Source organism: Carica papaya, chromosome 4, assembly GCF_054855325.1.
Source record: "Carica papaya isolate Zhongbai chromosome 4, ASM5485532v1, whole genome shotgun sequence".
Classification (NCBI taxonomy): domain Eukaryota; kingdom Viridiplantae; phylum Streptophyta; class Magnoliopsida; order Brassicales; family Caricaceae; genus Carica; species Carica papaya.
In genome coordinates, this window is record NC_142312.1 from 29,190,987 (window position 1) to 29,209,575 (window position 18,589).

At 33.7% G+C, this 18,589-nt stretch overlaps 2 protein-coding genes across 2 annotated transcripts; both read left to right on the forward strand.

The window, feature by feature from the left end:
* The first annotated feature begins 237 nt into the window (after nucleotides 1-237).
* LOC110820667 (putative amino acid permease 7) lies at nucleotides 238-6,913 on the forward strand. The gene is made up of 7 exons (XM_022050225.2): nucleotides 238-536; nucleotides 680-916; nucleotides 1,730-1,823; nucleotides 4,872-5,086; nucleotides 5,683-5,816; nucleotides 5,953-6,180; nucleotides 6,371-6,913. The coding sequence occupies exons 1-7, from the start codon at nucleotides 449-451 to the stop codon at nucleotides 6,770-6,772; spliced, it is 1,398 nt and encodes a 465-aa protein (XP_021905917.1). The 5' UTR covers nucleotides 238-448; the 3' UTR covers nucleotides 6,773-6,913.
* Nucleotides 6,914-15,124: 8,211 nt separating this feature from the next.
* LOC110820668 (putative amino acid permease 7) lies at nucleotides 15,125-18,248 on the forward strand. The gene is made up of 7 exons (XM_088218816.1): nucleotides 15,125-15,447; nucleotides 15,576-15,812; nucleotides 15,905-15,998; nucleotides 16,218-16,432; nucleotides 16,978-17,111; nucleotides 17,258-17,485; nucleotides 17,698-18,248. The coding sequence occupies exons 1-7, from the start codon at nucleotides 15,375-15,377 to the stop codon at nucleotides 18,097-18,099; spliced, it is 1,383 nt and encodes a 460-aa protein (XP_088074942.1). The 5' UTR covers nucleotides 15,125-15,374; the 3' UTR covers nucleotides 18,100-18,248.
* The last annotated feature ends 341 nt before the right edge of the window (nucleotides 18,249-18,589 follow it).

Consider the following 18,589-nt stretch of genomic DNA (forward strand, 5'->3'; position numbering starts at 1 on the left):
GCTTCACGAAAATTCAAATCTCATATTACACTGATATTAAGATTATCACAATCAAATGCGCAAGGGATCAAAATAAAATTAAAAAGTAAAACCTAATTCTGGTCAACCCAAGTAACTCTTTATGTGGAAACCCATAAAAGAAATTTTTTTGGTAAGAAAACAAACAAAAAAAGTTGGAAGTGTAAGTTTTTGTTTAAGCAAAATACCCACCTTTCAACTTGGGTGACCCACCTTTCAAAAAGGAAAAAAGAAAGCTTGGTGTCACCATAAAAAAATTTGGTGTCGCCATAAAAAAATTTGGTGTCGCCCAAACTTCAACAGAAGAATTGGCTTCTCAAAACCTAAGAACTCATCTTCATTTTCAGTCCATTTACAGCAGAAAATCCATAAAAGAAAAACCCACCTTCATTCTAAGTTCTGTTGAAGAAGAAGAAGAAGAAGAAGAAGGATGGGTGTTGAAGGTCAAGATTTTTCTCCATTGATGGGAAGCTCTTCTTCCTCATTACCAGATCATCACGGGGCTCCCAAACGAACTGGTACCCACTTTTTCTTCATCAATCATTTGTGAATTCCAGATGCGGTTCAACAAAATTTCTTACAATTTCAATTGTTCACCGGTTCTTTTTCATTTATATAAACAAAATTTTGCTTTATTTATATATATAAAAAAAAAATGAAGGGACAATATGGACAGCAACGGCACATATAATAACAGGGGTGATAGGAGCAGGAGTGCTGTCTCTGGCATGGTGCATAGCGCAGGTGGGTTGGCTCGCCGGTCCGGCTTTGTTGTTGGTTTTTGCTGCTGTCACTCTTGTTTCTGCATTCCTCTTGTCGGACTGCTCCAATTACCCGGATCCCAATCTCGGATCCACCCGAATTAAATCCTACACTCAAGCCGTCAACCTCTTTCTAGGTAACCCCGCGTCTACTCTTACACAACTAATATATAATATATATATATATAAAATATACGTAGTCACATGGATATACGTATATATATTTAATTGTTTTTTTATCGGTGAAATAGATTTAGGGTTTTGTTTATATTAACTAAGCTTATCATGGGTTATGTGAATAATAGACATATCATCGGCCGGGATTATTATAATCAAAATGTTATGTTTTTAATAAAGATTCATATATTGTAATAATTAAATAATATTTAAATATTAACATCAATACAATTAAATTTCTAAAAAGTTAATAACCAATTGTTATTTCTAAATTTCATAAATAATTTTTGTCATTTTATAAAAATTTTAACAGATCTAAAAATTTCTATAAAAAAAAAACGAGTAAAATAATAATTTTTTTTTTTGAAAAAACTTATTGGGTTATAAAAATTATAGCCCAATAATTCTTTGAATATACATATATGTAATAATGAAAATTAGTCATAAAATTTTTGATTAATTAGAGAAATCATAATTTATGTTAATTAATTGAATCCATAGTAGTGAATTAGAGGAATCACAGCATGCGAGTTAATAACCAAAGTAAAATAGAAAATTCGTGAAAACATTTTAAAATATTTAATTTAATGTATAATTAAATAAATATATTGTATATATTTTGTTTTTATTTAGACGATCTAATATATGGGTATATCTATCTATTGAGGAAATTAATACCCTTGTATTTAAGGTAAGAATTGTTTTTATAATTTTTATAAATTATATGATTTTTTTTTAATGAAATATTAATCCACGAGTTAAAAAATTTTCAGGAGATAAATTTGGAAAGGTGTGTTTGGTACTTGTAGATGAGGGCTTGTATGGCTGTTGCATTGCTTACACCATTACTGCTTCTACAAGCCTAAGGTATATGTATATATATATATCCTCTTTTTTTTTTTTATAAAAAATAATAATTAATCATTTATTTTATAACTATCGTATCGTATAACTATGTGTATTTAGTAAAAAAAATATTTACATAATATTATAAAGTATCACGTGAATAATATAATTTATTATAATCATACCATAATGAAATAAATAAACCTTGATAAAAAATTACTATACATGTTAAAAGTTTTTTGATTTTTTATGAATCGAAGAGAGACGAGAGACTAGCATTAAAAAAAAAAGGCACAAATAATTATTTACGATATGCATGCATTGGTTATCATAATTAATTATAATTAGGTTTGTAATGAGTCATCAAATTAGCTAATTAAATACTAATCCTTGCATAAATGACTTAATAATATTAATTTTCTTTGTTATAATTAGGTTTAATAATATTTTATGTGGTTATTAACATGACATGATTTGAATTATGTAATTATTAAGATATATATGGTTTTTATGATAGAATCCAAATTCACTTGTTATAATAATTACATTTTGTTAGTTGATAGAAATATTTTATATTTTTAATAAAATGTTACGAGTTTAAATTTTATTTTATTTTTTAAAAAAATTTAAATTAAAAGTATAGATACTAAAAAAGTTCAATATTTGGCTTTCTAGTTGCAATTATAAAATGATGCTTATAAATTATTAAAAATATAATTTAATTTTTAATTTAAAATTATAATTCTTGGAAAAATTATTTAATAAAATAAAGCAATAGTTATAAGTTTTTTTATATTTAATTAACATGTGACTTTGGCTGTTAATAGATTATTCAACTTTATATAACTCTCGATCATTTTATTTTACTAACGTATTTTCGTTTGGTATTATTTTCTCATCAATCCGATATAACTAAATCCGAATGAATTCATTATTTGATGAAAAAGGAGAGAGTTAATTTTGTTGGGTTGGAGTCAATAATACAATCTTTATGTGACCTTATATTTGTTAATATATTATTCACAAAATTTTGACATATTATATATATATATATATATTTATATGGAAGAATGTGGATAATTAGATGGACAGTACGTGTGGTGCACATGCATTTCTTCATATATATATATATATATAAAAGACACCAAAGTAGAAGGGAGAATCTCTAAAAATAGTAGTAGGGAGAAGGACATGTTAATATGGAGGTACTCGAATTTCCAAATGTCTTTTGGTGTATATATAATATATATATATATATATATATATATACTTGATCTTAGCAAAAAGGCAAGGAGACGTATATGTATACATACACACACAAGAGTCGAGAAGGAAAGCATGATATTATTTTTGTCGCTACGTATTACAACATATATATATATATATATATATATATATACATGCCAATATAATGTATACTAAGATGTAGTTTAAATGTAAAAGTTAAAAACTAAAACCCAAAAAATGTGTGATTAATTAGGAATCTTGGTAGGATTGTCATGCGGAACGAAGATGAGAAGTTTTGTCGGACTCAATTTAATCAAATAATCCGGGTACGAGTGGAATTCCTTCCTTTATAATCTTGTATCGAGGTTCCTGGTTGAGTCGATACACATGCTTCAGATTTTCAATGGTGAAGGAAAAACAACAAACGCTGGAACAGAGTAGTCCCAAAACTAGGTTTATACATACGATAGTTACCGGTTCTGGTCGGATGGCGATCGTCATTGTAGTCTTTCGTTAGTTAATTTAATTGAACGATGGATGGTCATGTTTACCCAAGTTAGAGCAGAGACTTTCGAGTCAGATTTGAGATAACGATGCACTGAGACTAGACTGGTTTTCCACTTTTCCTTCTAATACACATATATATATATATATTTATGTACGTATATTCACACGCTATTAGCAGTACTTCACTCATCTTCTCTCCACTCAAGTTCAAGTCTGGCGTCAGTGCTATCTCAAATCTGACTCAAAGGTCTCTGCTCTAACTTGGGTAACCATGACGATCCATAACGGTAACTATTGTATATATAAACCTAGTTTTGGGACCACTCTGTTCCAGCGTTTATTGTTTTTCCTTCATGATATACCACGACTTTCACCGAGGAAGCCAGCACCTAATCCCAAATATTTCGAGATAACGGACGTGCGACAGTAAGGGACACAAGCAGTTCTCCACGACTGATAAACATGGCAGTTCCCAAGTAGTTGCAGAATAGGACCTTAGCAGTTTCTTTCCTCTTTTCCATTATCTAGATCATGCCTCCTGAATAGCAGGGAACAGTTAGTGATAATTTATACCTAAGCATGTTTTCCTTTGAAGAATAGAGGTTAAAAAAATTCAGTAATCAAAGTGTGGTTCTTTCTCACCCTAAGAAAAAAAGTGTTCTTAATTTTTCTGTTTTGATTGGGACCTATCACTTCACCATTGAATCTGAAGCATACACATATACGTGTATCGACTCAACCAGGAACCTTATGGAGTTGCATTGCTCATATCATCACTGCTGTTCTCGGCCCTGGTGTCCTGTCGCTGGCTTGGAGTACTGCGCAGCTTCGTTGGATCGGAGGGCCGGTTGCTTTTCTCTGTTTTGGGATCGTTACCTACTTTTCTTCTTTCCTTCTTGCTGATTGTTATAGGTGTCCTGACCTTGTCACTGGGGATCGAAACTATTCTAACATGCAAGCTGTTAGGGTCTTTCTTAAGGGTGAAATTCTTCTTCTTCATCTTCTTCTTTTGCTTCTTCTTAAAATTTAGGTTTGTCTGGTTTTTTGAATCTGAGCGTGTATGGGTTTGGTATAGCCTACGTTATCACCACTTCAACCAGTAGGAGGTGCTCGAAGATGGAAGATGATGATTTTTGGTTTCTTTGTTTATATTATTATAACCCATTACTCCTGATTTAACATTAAATTAACTGTGTTTGTAAAAAGCTCACACTGTAATCTTATCAAACTTTCTTTTTTGTATGTTTCTGCTCAAACTTCTTTGTTGATTTTTGGTTTGATTTGAGGAAGGGTTTCTGACATGGTTGTTTCTTTTGTTGGTTTTGGTATTTGCAGAGCAATTCAAAGGGCCAATTGCTACCACAGAGAAGGCCATCAGGCTCCATGTGTTTATGGAAGCACCGTTTATATGGTGGTGTTTGGACTTATTCAGGTTGTGATGTCACAGATTCCTGATCTCCATAACATGCAGTGGGTATCAGTTATTGCAGCAATCATGTCTTTTGCGTACTCCTTCGTTGGACTTGGACTTGCCTTTGCACAAGTTCTAAGTAAGTATAAGTCTGTCATTCAACATCTTCCTCATGATTTCCTTCACCAGAGATATATACACAAGAGAAGCAAAAGTTCTTTAATATATATATATATATATATATATATATAGTATCACATTTTTTTTTTCCTGGGATAATGGATTAGAAAACAAATCGAGTTGGCTCAAGCTAAAGAAAGTCATTGCTATTCAACCCTTCTCGTATCTCACTTGTTGCTTTGAAAATCTCATGTTAGTACCATTGAGTTCAAATTTTTTTCTAATAATAAAAATAACCTGATGCCCGTATGAGCCAAATATAATTAGTTTGCTAGAATCTAATTTCTCTGTTCTTAGAATAATTAAAATGCAAAATAATTTAACATTTGAGGGATGATTTTTTAAACATTTAATACCATCCTTGATTTGCTTTTGTCATTCTTCATCGAAACTATTAGTTATGTATTCTTTCTCATAATATTTTGAATTTTTTCTCGTAATCTTTTAGTTCTGGACTTCAATTTTATTGGCACATACATGAAAAAATGTCCTTGAAATATTTATGTATGTAATGTCAGTTTCTTTGCTTTTTAAATTTCGTGTTTGTAAATGCAGTAAATGGAAGAATTAAGGGGAGCATAACTGGAGTTCCGGCTTCTTCTACCGCAAACAAATTGTGGTTAATATTCCAAGCACTTGGGAATATTGCTTTTGCCTATGCATATTCAATTATTCTTCTAGAGATACAGGTATAGTTTCTAATACTTTTAACTATAATATATATATATATATATATATATAATTAGGAACAGAGTAATCCAACATTGAAAAGCAGCAGAGAAAACTGAAAGTAAATTATATAATGGTTGATTTTCTTGATTGAAGGATACTCTGAAATCTACTCCACCAGAAAACAAAGTCATGAAGAAGGCTTCAGTGCTTGCAATCTTTATTACCACCTTCTTTTACCTATGCTGCGGATGCTTTGGATATGCAGCTTTCGGCAGCCTTACGCCTGGGAATATCTTGAGTGGATTCGGATTCTACGAGCCTTACTGGCTTATTGACTTCGCTAACATATGCATCGTGGTTCATTTGATTGGAGGATATCAGGTATAATATATCCCAGTTTTTTCAGAATTTTGCTTTTTCCTGCCAATAACCAATATTCCCTACTAATATTTAATCACGTGTAAATCTTGACGTGGTAAGAATGAATTGTTAAATAGTCATAAAAAGAAATTTAGTTTAGAGAGAAGTTGGAAATATCCCTGATCAGCCTCTTTAATTTATGTCTATACAGATTTATAGTCAGCCAGTATTTGCATCAATAGAAAGATGGGCTGTAAAGAAATTTCCGGAAAGCGGATTTGTGAACAAGTTCTATTGCATCAAGCACCCGTGGTTACCATCTTTTCAGACGAACCTCTTCAACCTATGCTTTCGGACCATCTACGTTGCCTCGACAACTGCACTTGCAATGGTCTTTCCTTACTTCAATCAAGTTTTGGGAGTGTTGGGAGCTTTGAACTTTTGGCCTTTAGCTATATATTTCCCAGTGGAGATGTACTTGGTGCAGAACAAGATTGCACCTTGGACAAGAAAATGGATTGTTCTTAAAATATTTAGTTGTATTTGTTTGATTATAACCCTACTATGTTTAATTGGGTCGGTTCAAGGGTTTATAAGTGTCAAATTTAGATAAGAATATTATCTTTTTTTTTTCTTCTAATTTCGTAGTTGGTTAATAGATAAATCAGTAAAAAACGCGGAGAATGTGTATATACATTAACTAGAACTTTTGTATGCAAGATTTACTCCAATCAAAGTCAATCATATTTTTTTAGTTACAAAAGGTAAAATTTTGTTTTGAAGTATTATAGAATCTGCAAATGTAACCATTTGAACCTCTATATATTTAAACAAATGATCATCTAACAGTTCAAACACTAACTATATTAGAAGTTACAGTAAAATTACTGTTATTTTTACAAAGGAAGCTGGTGGAAATGTTGGTAGAAATCTATCACCGTGTCATCACTGTGGCAAAAAAGCTGGTGGAAATGTTGGAGAAGACCTGATGCAAAATACAGTAAGTGCAATCAAACCGGTCATGAGGCTATAATTTATAAAATTAAGACTCAACAGCAAAACGTGAAAGCACATGCTGCTGGTCAGGAGGAGGAGGATTAGCTTTTTGTTGCAACTGTTGGATTTTTAGTTGATTGTGTAGATTTAATGTGAATCTTATTGTGCATAAAAGATTATCGCTTTTATTCTAGCTTTTTTTTTTCTTTTTCTTTAAATAATAATTAATCATTTATTTCATTAAAATAAATCCCTATCATATCATCTAACTATGCATATCTAATTAAAAAAATTATAACGACTCTAGAAATATTCAAAAGAAATAAAAGATATTTAAAGTGCAGAAGCGTAATAAATGTATAGGGTTTACATTACTTACACCAATAACTTAAAGTATCAAACAACGTTACAGATTTTTTTTTTTGGAAAGAAACACAAGAATAAGGAAATAAACAGGAAATAAAGAAATCTAGCATCTATTCGCAATCCTCATGCGGATCGGGCTCTGGAACTTGATCATCTTGATATGAAATGGTTAAATAAGGGATGAGCTACACTAACCCAGTAAAGATATCACACTATAATACCGACACATAAGTAAATGTTGGTATAAAATCAAAACACTAATGGAGTACTTAATTTAAACCAATATATTTATTATTAAAAATAAAACCATTTACTGTTCACTTACCGTAGTGGGATTCATAGAAACAACTTATGCAGATAATTAATATCATACAGATCATAATTTCATGTAAAATCAGCAACATAGCACATATCATAAGTCTATATACATCGTCAATAAACTAAACAATAACTATCATTTTTTTCAACAGCTTACTACTATCCATAAGGGTGTATAGGGATGTCCTTGCTACACGCGAATCCTTTCATTTAATAATCTCAATTACAGGTCGTCTCCATACCCTGTTCGGTATGAATGACAAATTATTAAATTTCAATACCCTATCCGGTATAAGGGTAAAGTGGGCCGTCTCCATACCCCGTCCGGTATGAGACAACGTTCATGGTAAGGTTCCCTATGTACCCGTTCCGTCCACCATCTCCCATGATATCATAGTAAGGCTGCCGTCCTCATCTATTCATTTTTCCATACAACTTTTCTGTTTTTCATTAGTCTTCATTTTTCAAATTAACCATAATCACATAAGCAAACAAACATGCATAAGAGAATATAATCATATCTCAATTTTCTAAGTAAACGGTGGTTACATAAGGCAATAATACATGCACTCAAACCATAAAATTGATAAATCAGATACTATCATACTTTTAAACTGTAAAATAAATCAACAGAAATCAATTTTCAGTTTTGGCTCCATTAACAATTCGTAATTAATTATGCACATTTACTATTCGCACAAAATACTATATTATTATTTATTTAAACTTCAATTCTATGATAGAGAATATGGTGAGGGATCCTTACTCGATTTGATGTCCGAAAAGTTAAACTGTTTAACTGCGCTTACGGACGATTCCTGAGTTCTCTGAATTTTTTTTTGGGAATTAAAATGCATTAATAGTACCTACAAATGTCCCAAACAAACCCAAAATCAGTCCCGGGGCCCACTCGACCAATTTCAGAATTCTGACACGGCGGCTCTGCCGTGTTCCGGTGATGGCACCGCCGCCTGCGGCAGCGATTCGCCTTGGGTCGGCTATTTTCGACTGAATTTGGTCAATTCTGCATCGATCTCTCCGAGAAAACACGTTAAAGGGCCTCGGTTGGCAAAAAAAAAAAATACAAAAAATTTAAATTCCCCAGCGACGGGGCTCTCCAGTGCGGCAGCTCTTCCAGCTCACGTTGCGGTCGGTTTTGCTCCGATCAATCTGTAGAGAAGGACATGGTGATCATAACGGTAGAAAAATTACACAGAACGAGAATCGGGAAGGGCTTCATCGAAAGCATTTTGTAAAATTTCCCGTAGCGGCGCCATCGGGCTTCGCCGACATTTTTTGGCCAATTGGCTGGTCTTTTTACTCCGATTTGGCCATGAGCGTGCTTAAAATTGAATTTTGAGTGAAAGAAAAAATTCTTACCTTTTTTGGCAATCGGAAAGGGTCCGGTGCGGTGGAGGGTGGCAGCGGTCTCATTCCCGGCAGCCAGGTTTTCTTCTCCGGCGTGGGGTTTTGGTGGCTAGGGTTAGGGTTTGGTGCGAATGAGAATTATTTATATATGTCCGCTTTTGATCTGGGCCGTCCATTGTATTTGATCTGGACCGTCCGATCACGATTAAATAGGAAGTGAATCTGGACTGTTCATTCGATCCAATCTAAATCGTCTATCGCGATCTCATCTGGACCGTCCAATTGCGCTTGAATTTGGCCGTTTGATTGTGTTTGAGAGGAAGCACATCCAGGTCGTCTGTGCGCGCGGGAACGAACTTGGGCCGTTCGATCGCGGGCACGCGGATCGCCTGCGTGGCACCGCGTCAGTGCCTGTTGCCATATGGTGCGTCCTGGTTCGTCGAGGTTGCTGACTAGACATCTTACGTGGTAATTTTTTTTAAATTACGTTTTGACCCCTGGTTTCTGATTTTTCTTTCAAAAATATTACCATAACTCAAATTTTTATATCTTTTCCCCAAAATTGCTTTCAATTTCATCCTCTATCAATTTTATTTCATTTTTTTACTCTAAATTAAAATAAAAAAATAAAAAAATTATTTTATTACATTTAGAATAAAATCTTAAATTATAAATAATATAAATTTCGGGTGTTACAAAAATATTCACATAATATTTCAATATATCACTTATAAAAAATATTTCTATAAAATTACAAATTATCACATGAATAATGTAATTCATTATTATCATGCTATAATGAAATAAACCTTCAATAGATAACAAAAAATTACCATACATGCTAAAAGATTTTCGACTTTTCATAAATCGAAGAGACACGAGAGACTAGCATTAAAAAAGTTTATATATAATTATTTACGATATACATGCATTAGATCATAATTGATTATAAATATATTTATAATGAGTCATCAAATTAGCATTAACCAAATACTAATCCTCACATAAATGGCGTAATAATATCAATTTTCTTTGTTATAATTAGGTTTAATAATTTTTTACGTGATTATTAACATCAAATGATTTGAATTATATAATTGTTAAGATTGTAGCGCCCGGACCGAGGAGGAAAAAAAACAAAAAAAAAAGCCACGTCGGCAGCCACGTCAGCAGGCCCGGCCAACCGGGACCTGCCACGTCGTGCCAAAAAGGGCCACGTTGGCGATCCGCGTGGGTGCGATCGGACGGTCCAGATCAAGCGTGCGATCGGACGGTCCAGATTTCAACGCACGGACGACCCAGATTTCAACGCACGGACGACCCAGATTTAATCAAAAACGGACAGCCCAAATTAAAACAAAATGGACTGCTGAGATCAAAAGGCAAGGGGTTATAAATAGAACCCCCACACCAGACCACAAACCCTAGCCGCCTGCCACTCGCCGGAGAAGACGAACCAGAAGCCGGCCGCCGCCACCCGCCGCCGCACCGGAGGAACTTCCTACCGCCCATCGAGGTAAATTTCGTACCCCCGACTCGTTTTTCCACGCTGATTCCTCCTGTGGCCAAATCAGAGCCAAAATCCCGGCCAAACGGCCGGAATGCACGGCCGAAGCCCAGCGGCGCCGCCGCGCCCTTCTCGATTTTTGCCTCCGATGAGGCCCTTCCCGGCCTCCGTTTGATGCAATTTTTATATCACCGTGATCACCACTCTTTTCTCTACAGGTTGACCGGAGCCGAATCACCAAAACACGAACCTCGCCGGAGAGCCGCCGCACCCGAGAGCGCCGCCGCCGGTAAGCTCCGTTTTTCCGTGATTTTTTTGCCCCCCGAGGGCCCTAGGGTTGTTTTCTCGCAGGGACCGATGCGAGTGTGGCCGAATTTGGCCGGAAACGGCCGAAAACAGCCAACCCGAGGCGAATCGCCGCTGCCAGCGGCGGCACCGTCGCCGGAGCACGGCGAAGCCGCCGTGCCGGAGTTGCGATTAGGGCCGAAAGGGGCCCTGGGCCTAATTTGGGATTTTTTTGGAACACGTGCAGGTACCAGTAGTGCGTTTCAGTTCCCCGAGGAAAATTCAGGGAAAATTAGGGACAGCCTGCAAGCGCACTGTGAAGCCGTGTTCGGACCCCGAAACGAGTAAGGACCCCTCACCCTATTTCCTATCACGGTTTTAAAGTCCAATAAATGATAAAACGGTATTTCATGAATCAACGAATGTGTGAAATTGCTTAAGGTCGCTAATGTAGCCCGAGTCTAGTGTGTTTGTCGGTTAACTGTTATTTGTCATGTTTTATAGTTTTAAATGCAGCATGAGGTTCGATGTTTTCATTTTATAGTTTCGTGTGCATATTTTACTGTTTTATTGATTATAGATTAAATGACAGGGATATTGATGTTGTATGTTGTCTGTTTGGCATAAATTATCGTTTTGCTTGTTTGTATGTGATTGATAATGCTGACTGAGGGAAAAGGAGAATGAAAGATTATGTAAATGGAAATTGTATAATGTGTTCAGCCTGACTAGATATCCTGGGAGATGGTGGACGGACCGGGTCCGTAGGGAACCCTACCGGGATTGTGGTCTCCCATACCGGACGGGGTATGGAGATCTTATGTGTTTTGGCGCCCATACCGGACGGGGTATGGGGACGGCCCGTTTCACCCTCATACCGGACGGGGTATTGAGGTTTATGGTTTTGGCGCCCATACCGGACGGGGTATGGGGACGACCCGTTTCACCCTCATACCGGACGGGGTATTGAGGTTTATGATTTTGGCGCCCATACCGGACGGGGTATGGGGACGGCCCTGGAATCTGATGACGAATGTTAAAGGTTAACGGGTAGCGGGACCCCTATGGACCCCCACAGATACTAGTAGGCTGGTAAATGAGGAAAAGATATGTTGTATAATGATTGAATTACGAAAAGTGTGATAGGTATTATGTTATACAGTTTATATATATATGATTCTATGATTATGATAATGTCATTGCTTTCGTATATTGTTTTATAAATTCCACCGAGGTAAGTGGATGGTAAAGGTTTTATTATTAATAAAAGGATTTGTCGTAAATCATGCTCCATTGGTCTTTTGTGTTTTCTACCCACCTTTACATCCGTGATGGTGAGATATCGTGATGTCCTTACTGGGCTAGTGTAGCTCATTCCTTATTTAATCATTTCAGATCAGGAAGACATGGTTCCCGAGCCCGTTCCGCAGGAGGACGACGAAAGGGATGCCCAGAGACTCCATAGTCATACTCATAGCTTTACTTTTGAGTTTCTCCTTTAGGTAGTTTAATCTTTTATATTTTGTGAGCACGTTTTGGTTTCAGTATAAGGGATGTTATTCAAATTTTGACTTCGCTTCCGCATTTGATATTTATAATATAAATTCCATTATGAATTTCTGGGGCTGCTACAAAGATAGATATGATTTTTATGATAGAAACCAAATTCATTTGTCATAACAATTACATAAAATTGGTTGATGAAACACTTTATATTTTAAATAAAATATCATAAGCTAAAGTTTCTATCTTATTCATTCTTACTTTAAAACAACAAAAAAATTAATTGACAAAAAATATAAAATATACTTTTTATGACACATAAGGATAAAAAAAAAAGAAATAGTTTTATAGCCTTTTTATCTTACCTTAAAAATCCATTGATTTGTAAATTAAATGAAGCAAAATAAATATATGTTGTAACTTATTTTAGTTTTAATTGTTTTAAACTACATATTATTTAATTTCTTGAAATTTAACTTAAAAAAGTTTAAGATAAATACAAACACAATAAAAATAATTGATTTACAAGCAATAATTACTTGTAAAAGAAATGCAAAATACATGATAATAACTTGTTACATGTGATTATTAGATACAATTTAGTAAATGTTTTAAAGGGAAAAAGTTTTAATTTTTAATTTAAAATCATAACTCTAGTGAAACAAAAGTATACCAATAATTATAATTTTTTTATATTTAATTAGTGTATGAATATAAATGTTAGAGTGGTCCGGAACAAGTTTTATCATATTCGAATCTTATCGGTCTCTATAAAATACGAATTCAAATCTAACCGAAACAAGTTTATAATTAAATTTTTTTTTTCAAGTATTGTTAGATTTAAAGAATATTCGATTTTATATAACTCAATCATTTTATTTACTAACTAATCTTATTTTTAGTATTATTTTCTCGTAAACCTAAACACAATCAAATCCAATTACATTATTTGATTAAACAAAGATGGCCATTTTGTTGGGTTGGAGTGAATAATAACGTGAGCTTATATTTGTTAATATATTATTCACAAAATCTTGATATATATATATATATATATATATGCGTGTGTGTGTGTGTATATATATATGGAAGAATGTGGATAACTAGATGGAGAGTATATGTGATGCACATGTATTTCTCCATATATAAAGGGACAAAAGTGGTAGGGAGAATCTCTAAAAAAATGTAGTAGGGAGAAGGACATGTTAACACGGAGGTAATCGAATTTCAAAGGACTTTTGGCATATATATATATATATATAGATAGAAATCTATATATACATTATATATATACACTTGATCTTAGCGCAAAGACCGAGAGACTTATACTATATATATATATACACACACACAAACACACAAGAGTCAAGAAGAAACCACGTCCCTTCCATTATTGGGGTTAGATCTTATTATTATATATAAGTGATAATAGTGTGGAGATTCCGAATTTGAATGGACACACCTTATTTTTCTCCTCATTCACATCTATCTTAATTTACATTATTATGTTTTTTAACTTAATTAACCGTCATAATTATATATAAAGTTGGTGGTATAATTATTTTTATACATGTACAATATGTAAATTTACACTTATTTATTAAGGGTATTTTTTAAAAAAAACTTTAGAGTAATTAATTTGTATGTTAAGAATAATTTTATGATTACTTAGTTTTTTTTTTTTTTTTGGGTATGTAAATTGTTGAAACTAGATAGAAAAGAGAAAGAAAAAAAAATATTATACATAAATTGAAGTTATACTTTTTAAAAGTAAACAGAAAAATTATAATTTTTAAATAAATATTTTTATTAATAATATTTGGTTCCACCTAACGTTAATTATTCCTTTCACTCAAAATATTAAGGTTACTACAGAGAGGAAAGACGGCATAAATATAAAAATGTATGTTTTCAATTAAACAAATTAAATTAGTAATTAAGTGAAAAATAAGGAAGATTAGTGACATTGAACGACCTAATATGACTTACTAAATCCATTAATTATGCAATAAATTAATTAAAGAACTACTTGATTAAAATAGTTAATTTTGTTAATTAAGATTAGAAACTTGAAAAAAGAAGCCAATTTGGTTGCATTTAAATGACTAAGTAAAGTATATCAAATTTGGTGCTATACATGTGTATATATAATGAAAATTGTGTACTTAATATACATATTATCAAATATATATACATACAGATTCTCGAATAAGATTGCAAGAAAAAATATCAAATCAATCAATGGTTTGGTTTTAATCATGGACGATCATGACCACTTACTTAACCCACCAGAAGTTTTTACCTAAAACAAGTATAGTGAAGACAAATTATCATATTGTATAACATATATTTACTTGTCACTACATATCACAAGATATATACGTATATATACATGCTAATATAATATATATTAAGATATAGATTAAATTAAAAAAAAAGTATGATTAATTAGGAATCTTGGTGGGAAGAAATTCATGTGGCACGAACCGATATGGGTATGGGTGGAATTCTTTCCTTTATAATATTCAACCGTAAAATTTATATAAAATAATAATAATAGTTATTATTATCCATTATAAATAGCTTTTTTTTTTTTTTGAAAAATAAAATTATGAAATTCAGAAAGACTGTTTCTCCTCGAGTTATGTATTTTGACTCGGCTTCGGACTTCAGAGGCAGCAAATTACTCTCGTATCCGTTTTCTGTCTCCCTTTGGTTTTCCATTTTTCCTTGTAATGCATATATATATGTATATTCACGCACTACTAGCGGTACTTCACTCTTCTTCTTCTCCACTCAAGTTCAAGTCTAGTCTCACTGCATCGGTTTTCTCAAATCTGACTCGAAAGTCTCTGCTCTAACTTGGGTAACCATGACGGTCCATCGTTCTCTCGAATTAGCTAATACTGAAGACTACGATGACGATGGCCATCCGGCCAGAACTGGTAACTATTATACATAAGCTTAAACCTCATTTTGGGTACTACTCTGTTCCAGCGTTTATTGTTTTTCCTTCACCGTTGAATTTGAAACGCACATGTATCTAATATAAAATATGCATCGACTCAATCAGGAACCTTATGGAGTTGCATTGCTCATATAATCACTGCCGTTATCGGCTCCGGCGTGCTGTCGCTGGCGTGGAGTACTGCGCAGCTTGGTTGGATCGGAGGGCCGGTTGCTATTCTCTGTTTTGCGATCGTTACCTACGTTTCTTCTTTTCTTCTTGCTGATTGTTATAGGTGTCCCGACCCTGTCACTGGGGATCGAAACTATTCTTACATGCAAGCTGTTAGGGTCTTTCTTAAGGGTGAAATTTCTTCTTCTTCATCTTCTTTCGCTTCTTCCTAAAATTTAGGTTTGTCTGGTTTTCTGAATCCTAATTGGGTAATAATTTATCAGGTAGAAAGCAGGAATGGTTCTGTGGGTTCCTTCAGAATCTGAGCATGTATGGTTTTGGTGTAGCCTACGTTATAACCACTTCAACCAGTATGAGGTACTCGACGATGGAAGATGATGATTTTTGGTTTCTTTGTTTATATTATTATAACCCATTACTCCTGATTTAACATTAAATTAACTCTGTGTGTTTGTAAAAAGCTCACACTGTAATCTTATCAAACTTTCTTTTTTGAATTTCTTTGTTGATTTTTGGTTTGATTTGAGGAAGGCTTTCTTACATGGTTGTTTCTTTTTTTGGTTTGGGTATTCGCAGAGCAATTCAAAGGGCCAATTGCTACCACAGAGAAGGCCATCAGGCTCCATGTGCTTATGGAAGCACCGTTTATATGGTGGTGTTTGGACTTATTCAGGTTGTGATGTCACAGATTCCTGATTTCCATAACATCCAGTGGCTATCAGCTATTGCAGCAATCATGTCTTTTGCGTACTCCTTCGTTGGACTTGGACTTGGTTTTGCACAAGTTATAAGTAAGTATCAGTCTGTCATTCAACATCTCCCTCATGATTTCCTTCACCAGAGACACATATACAGAAATCCTTTTGTGTATATATATAAATATATATATATATATATATATATTATTACATTTTTGATTCTGAGATAATGGATAGGAAACAAATCGAGCTGTCTCACACTAAAGAAAAGTCATTGCTATTAAACTCTCGCTTGTTGCTTTGAAAATCTCATGTTCTTATTTTTGGGTTCTAATAATAAAAATAGCCTTTACGCCCATATGATCATTTGCTTTACTTTTGTCATTCTTCATAAAAACTATTAGCTGTATGTTTTTCTTATAATTTTCTTTCTTTTTTGTGTTTTTTCTCATAATCTTTTAACCTGAACTTCAATTTGTATTCTTTTATTAACATATACATATAAAGATGTCCTTGAAAATATTAAAATATTATATATATATATATATATATATATATATATATATATATATAACGAGTGATCATCTGCATGTATTGTTAGTTTCTTTACTTTCTAAATTTCACGTTTGTAAATGCAGTAAATGGAAGAATTAAGGGGAGCATAACTGGAGTTCCGGCTTCTTCTACTGCAAACAAATTATGGTTAATATTCCAAGCACTTGGAGATATTGCTTTTGCCTATCCATATTCAATTATTCTTCTAGAGATACAGGTATAGGTTCCCATCTTTTTAACTATAACATACATATATATATATATATATATATATATTTGATTAGGGACAGCACAATGCAACACTGGGAAGCAGCAGAAAAACCAGAGAGTAAATTATATAATGGTTGATTTTCTTGATTGAAGGATACTCTGAAATCTACTCCACCAGAAAACAAAGTCATGAAGAAGGCTTCAGTGCTTGCAATCTTTATTACCACCTTCTTTTACCTATGCTGCGGATGCTTTGGATATGCAGCTTTCGGCAGCCTTACACCTGGAAATATCTTGACTGGATTCGGATTCTACGAGCCTTACTGGCTTATCGACTTTGCTAATATATGCATCGTTATTCATTTGATCGGAGGATATCAGGTATAATACATTCCAAATTTCTCATAATTTTTCTTTTCCATGCCAGTAACCAATTAATTGCTCCAAGCTCTCACATCATATATAATATTTAACCCACATATGTGAATCTTGACGTGATGAGAATAAACTGTTAAATCATCTGAGAAAGAAATATAATCTAGAGAGAAGCTGGAAATATCCCTGATCTACCTCTTTAATTCATGTTCGTGCAGATTTATAGTCAGCCAGTATTTGCATCAATGGAAAGATGGGCTGTAAAGAAATACCCAGAAAGCAGATTTGTGAACAAGTTCTATCGCATCAAGCTCCTGGGGTTACCATCTTTTCAGATGAACCTCTTCAATCTATGTTGTCGGACCATCTACGTTGCATCGACAACTGCAGTTGCAATGATATTCCCTTACTTCAACCAAGTTTTGGGAGTGTTGGGAGCTTTGAACTTTTGGCCTCTAACTATATATTTCCCGGTGGAGATGTACTTTGTGCAGAACAACATTGCTCCTTGGACAAGAAAATGGATTATTCTTAGAACATTTAGCTGTATTTGCTTAATTATAACCCTATTATGTTTAATTGGGTCAGTTCAAGGGCTTATAAGTGCTAAATTAGGATAAGAATATTATCAAATTAGGAAAAATATGTCTTTTTTTTTTTTATTTCATAGTTGAACAATAGATAAATTAGTAAAACACATGTAGGATTTGTAATACCCTTAATTTATTTTAATGTAATGAAAATTAATGTATAAATATAATTTTTTTAATTTTTAAATTTTTATTTAATGTAAAAATGAAGAAAATTAATTGTATGATGAAATTGAAAATAATTTTAGAAAAAAAGAGTGAAAATTTGGGTTTTATAGGTATTTTTGAAAGAAAAATCGAAAACTGTTGGTCAAAATACAATTTAAGAAAATTGTGCTATGTAGAACGCTCAGTTAGCAGTCCCGACGAACCGGAGCATACCGCGTGATAAGGGATGCTGACGCGGTGTCATACAGGTGGCCACGCTGGCGATCCGCGTACCCGCGATTGAACGGTCTGGATTTGTTTCTGCGCGCACGAATAGTTCGGATTCGTTCCCTCCTCAGACGCGATCGAACGG

What these genes read in the sequence shown, in the direction of transcription:
- LOC110820667 (XM_022050225.2), top strand. Translation starts at nt 449, where the DNA reads ATGGGTGTTGAAGGTCAAGATTTTTCTCCATTGATGGGAAGCTCTTCT. An exon ending in CGGGGCTCCCAAACGAACTG is followed by an intron (nt 537 to 679) that starts GTACCCACTTTT and finishes AAAAAAATGAAG; the next exon opens with GGACAATATGGACAGCAACG. An exon ending in ACTGCTTCTACAAGCCTAAG is followed by an intron (nt 1,824 to 4,871) that starts GTATATGTATAT and finishes TGGTATTTGCAG; the next exon opens with AGCAATTCAAAGGGCCAATT.
- LOC110820668 (XM_088218816.1), top strand. Translation starts at nt 15,375, where the DNA reads ATGACGGTCCATCGTTCTCTCGAATTAGCTAATACTGAAGACTACGAT. An exon ending in TGTTAGGGTCTTTCTTAAGG is followed by an intron (nt 15,813 to 15,904) that starts GTGAAATTTCTT and finishes ATAATTTATCAG; the next exon opens with GTAGAAAGCAGGAATGGTTC. An exon ending in ACCACTTCAACCAGTATGAG is followed by an intron (nt 15,999 to 16,217) that starts GTACTCGACGAT and finishes GGGTATTCGCAG; the next exon opens with AGCAATTCAAAGGGCCAATT.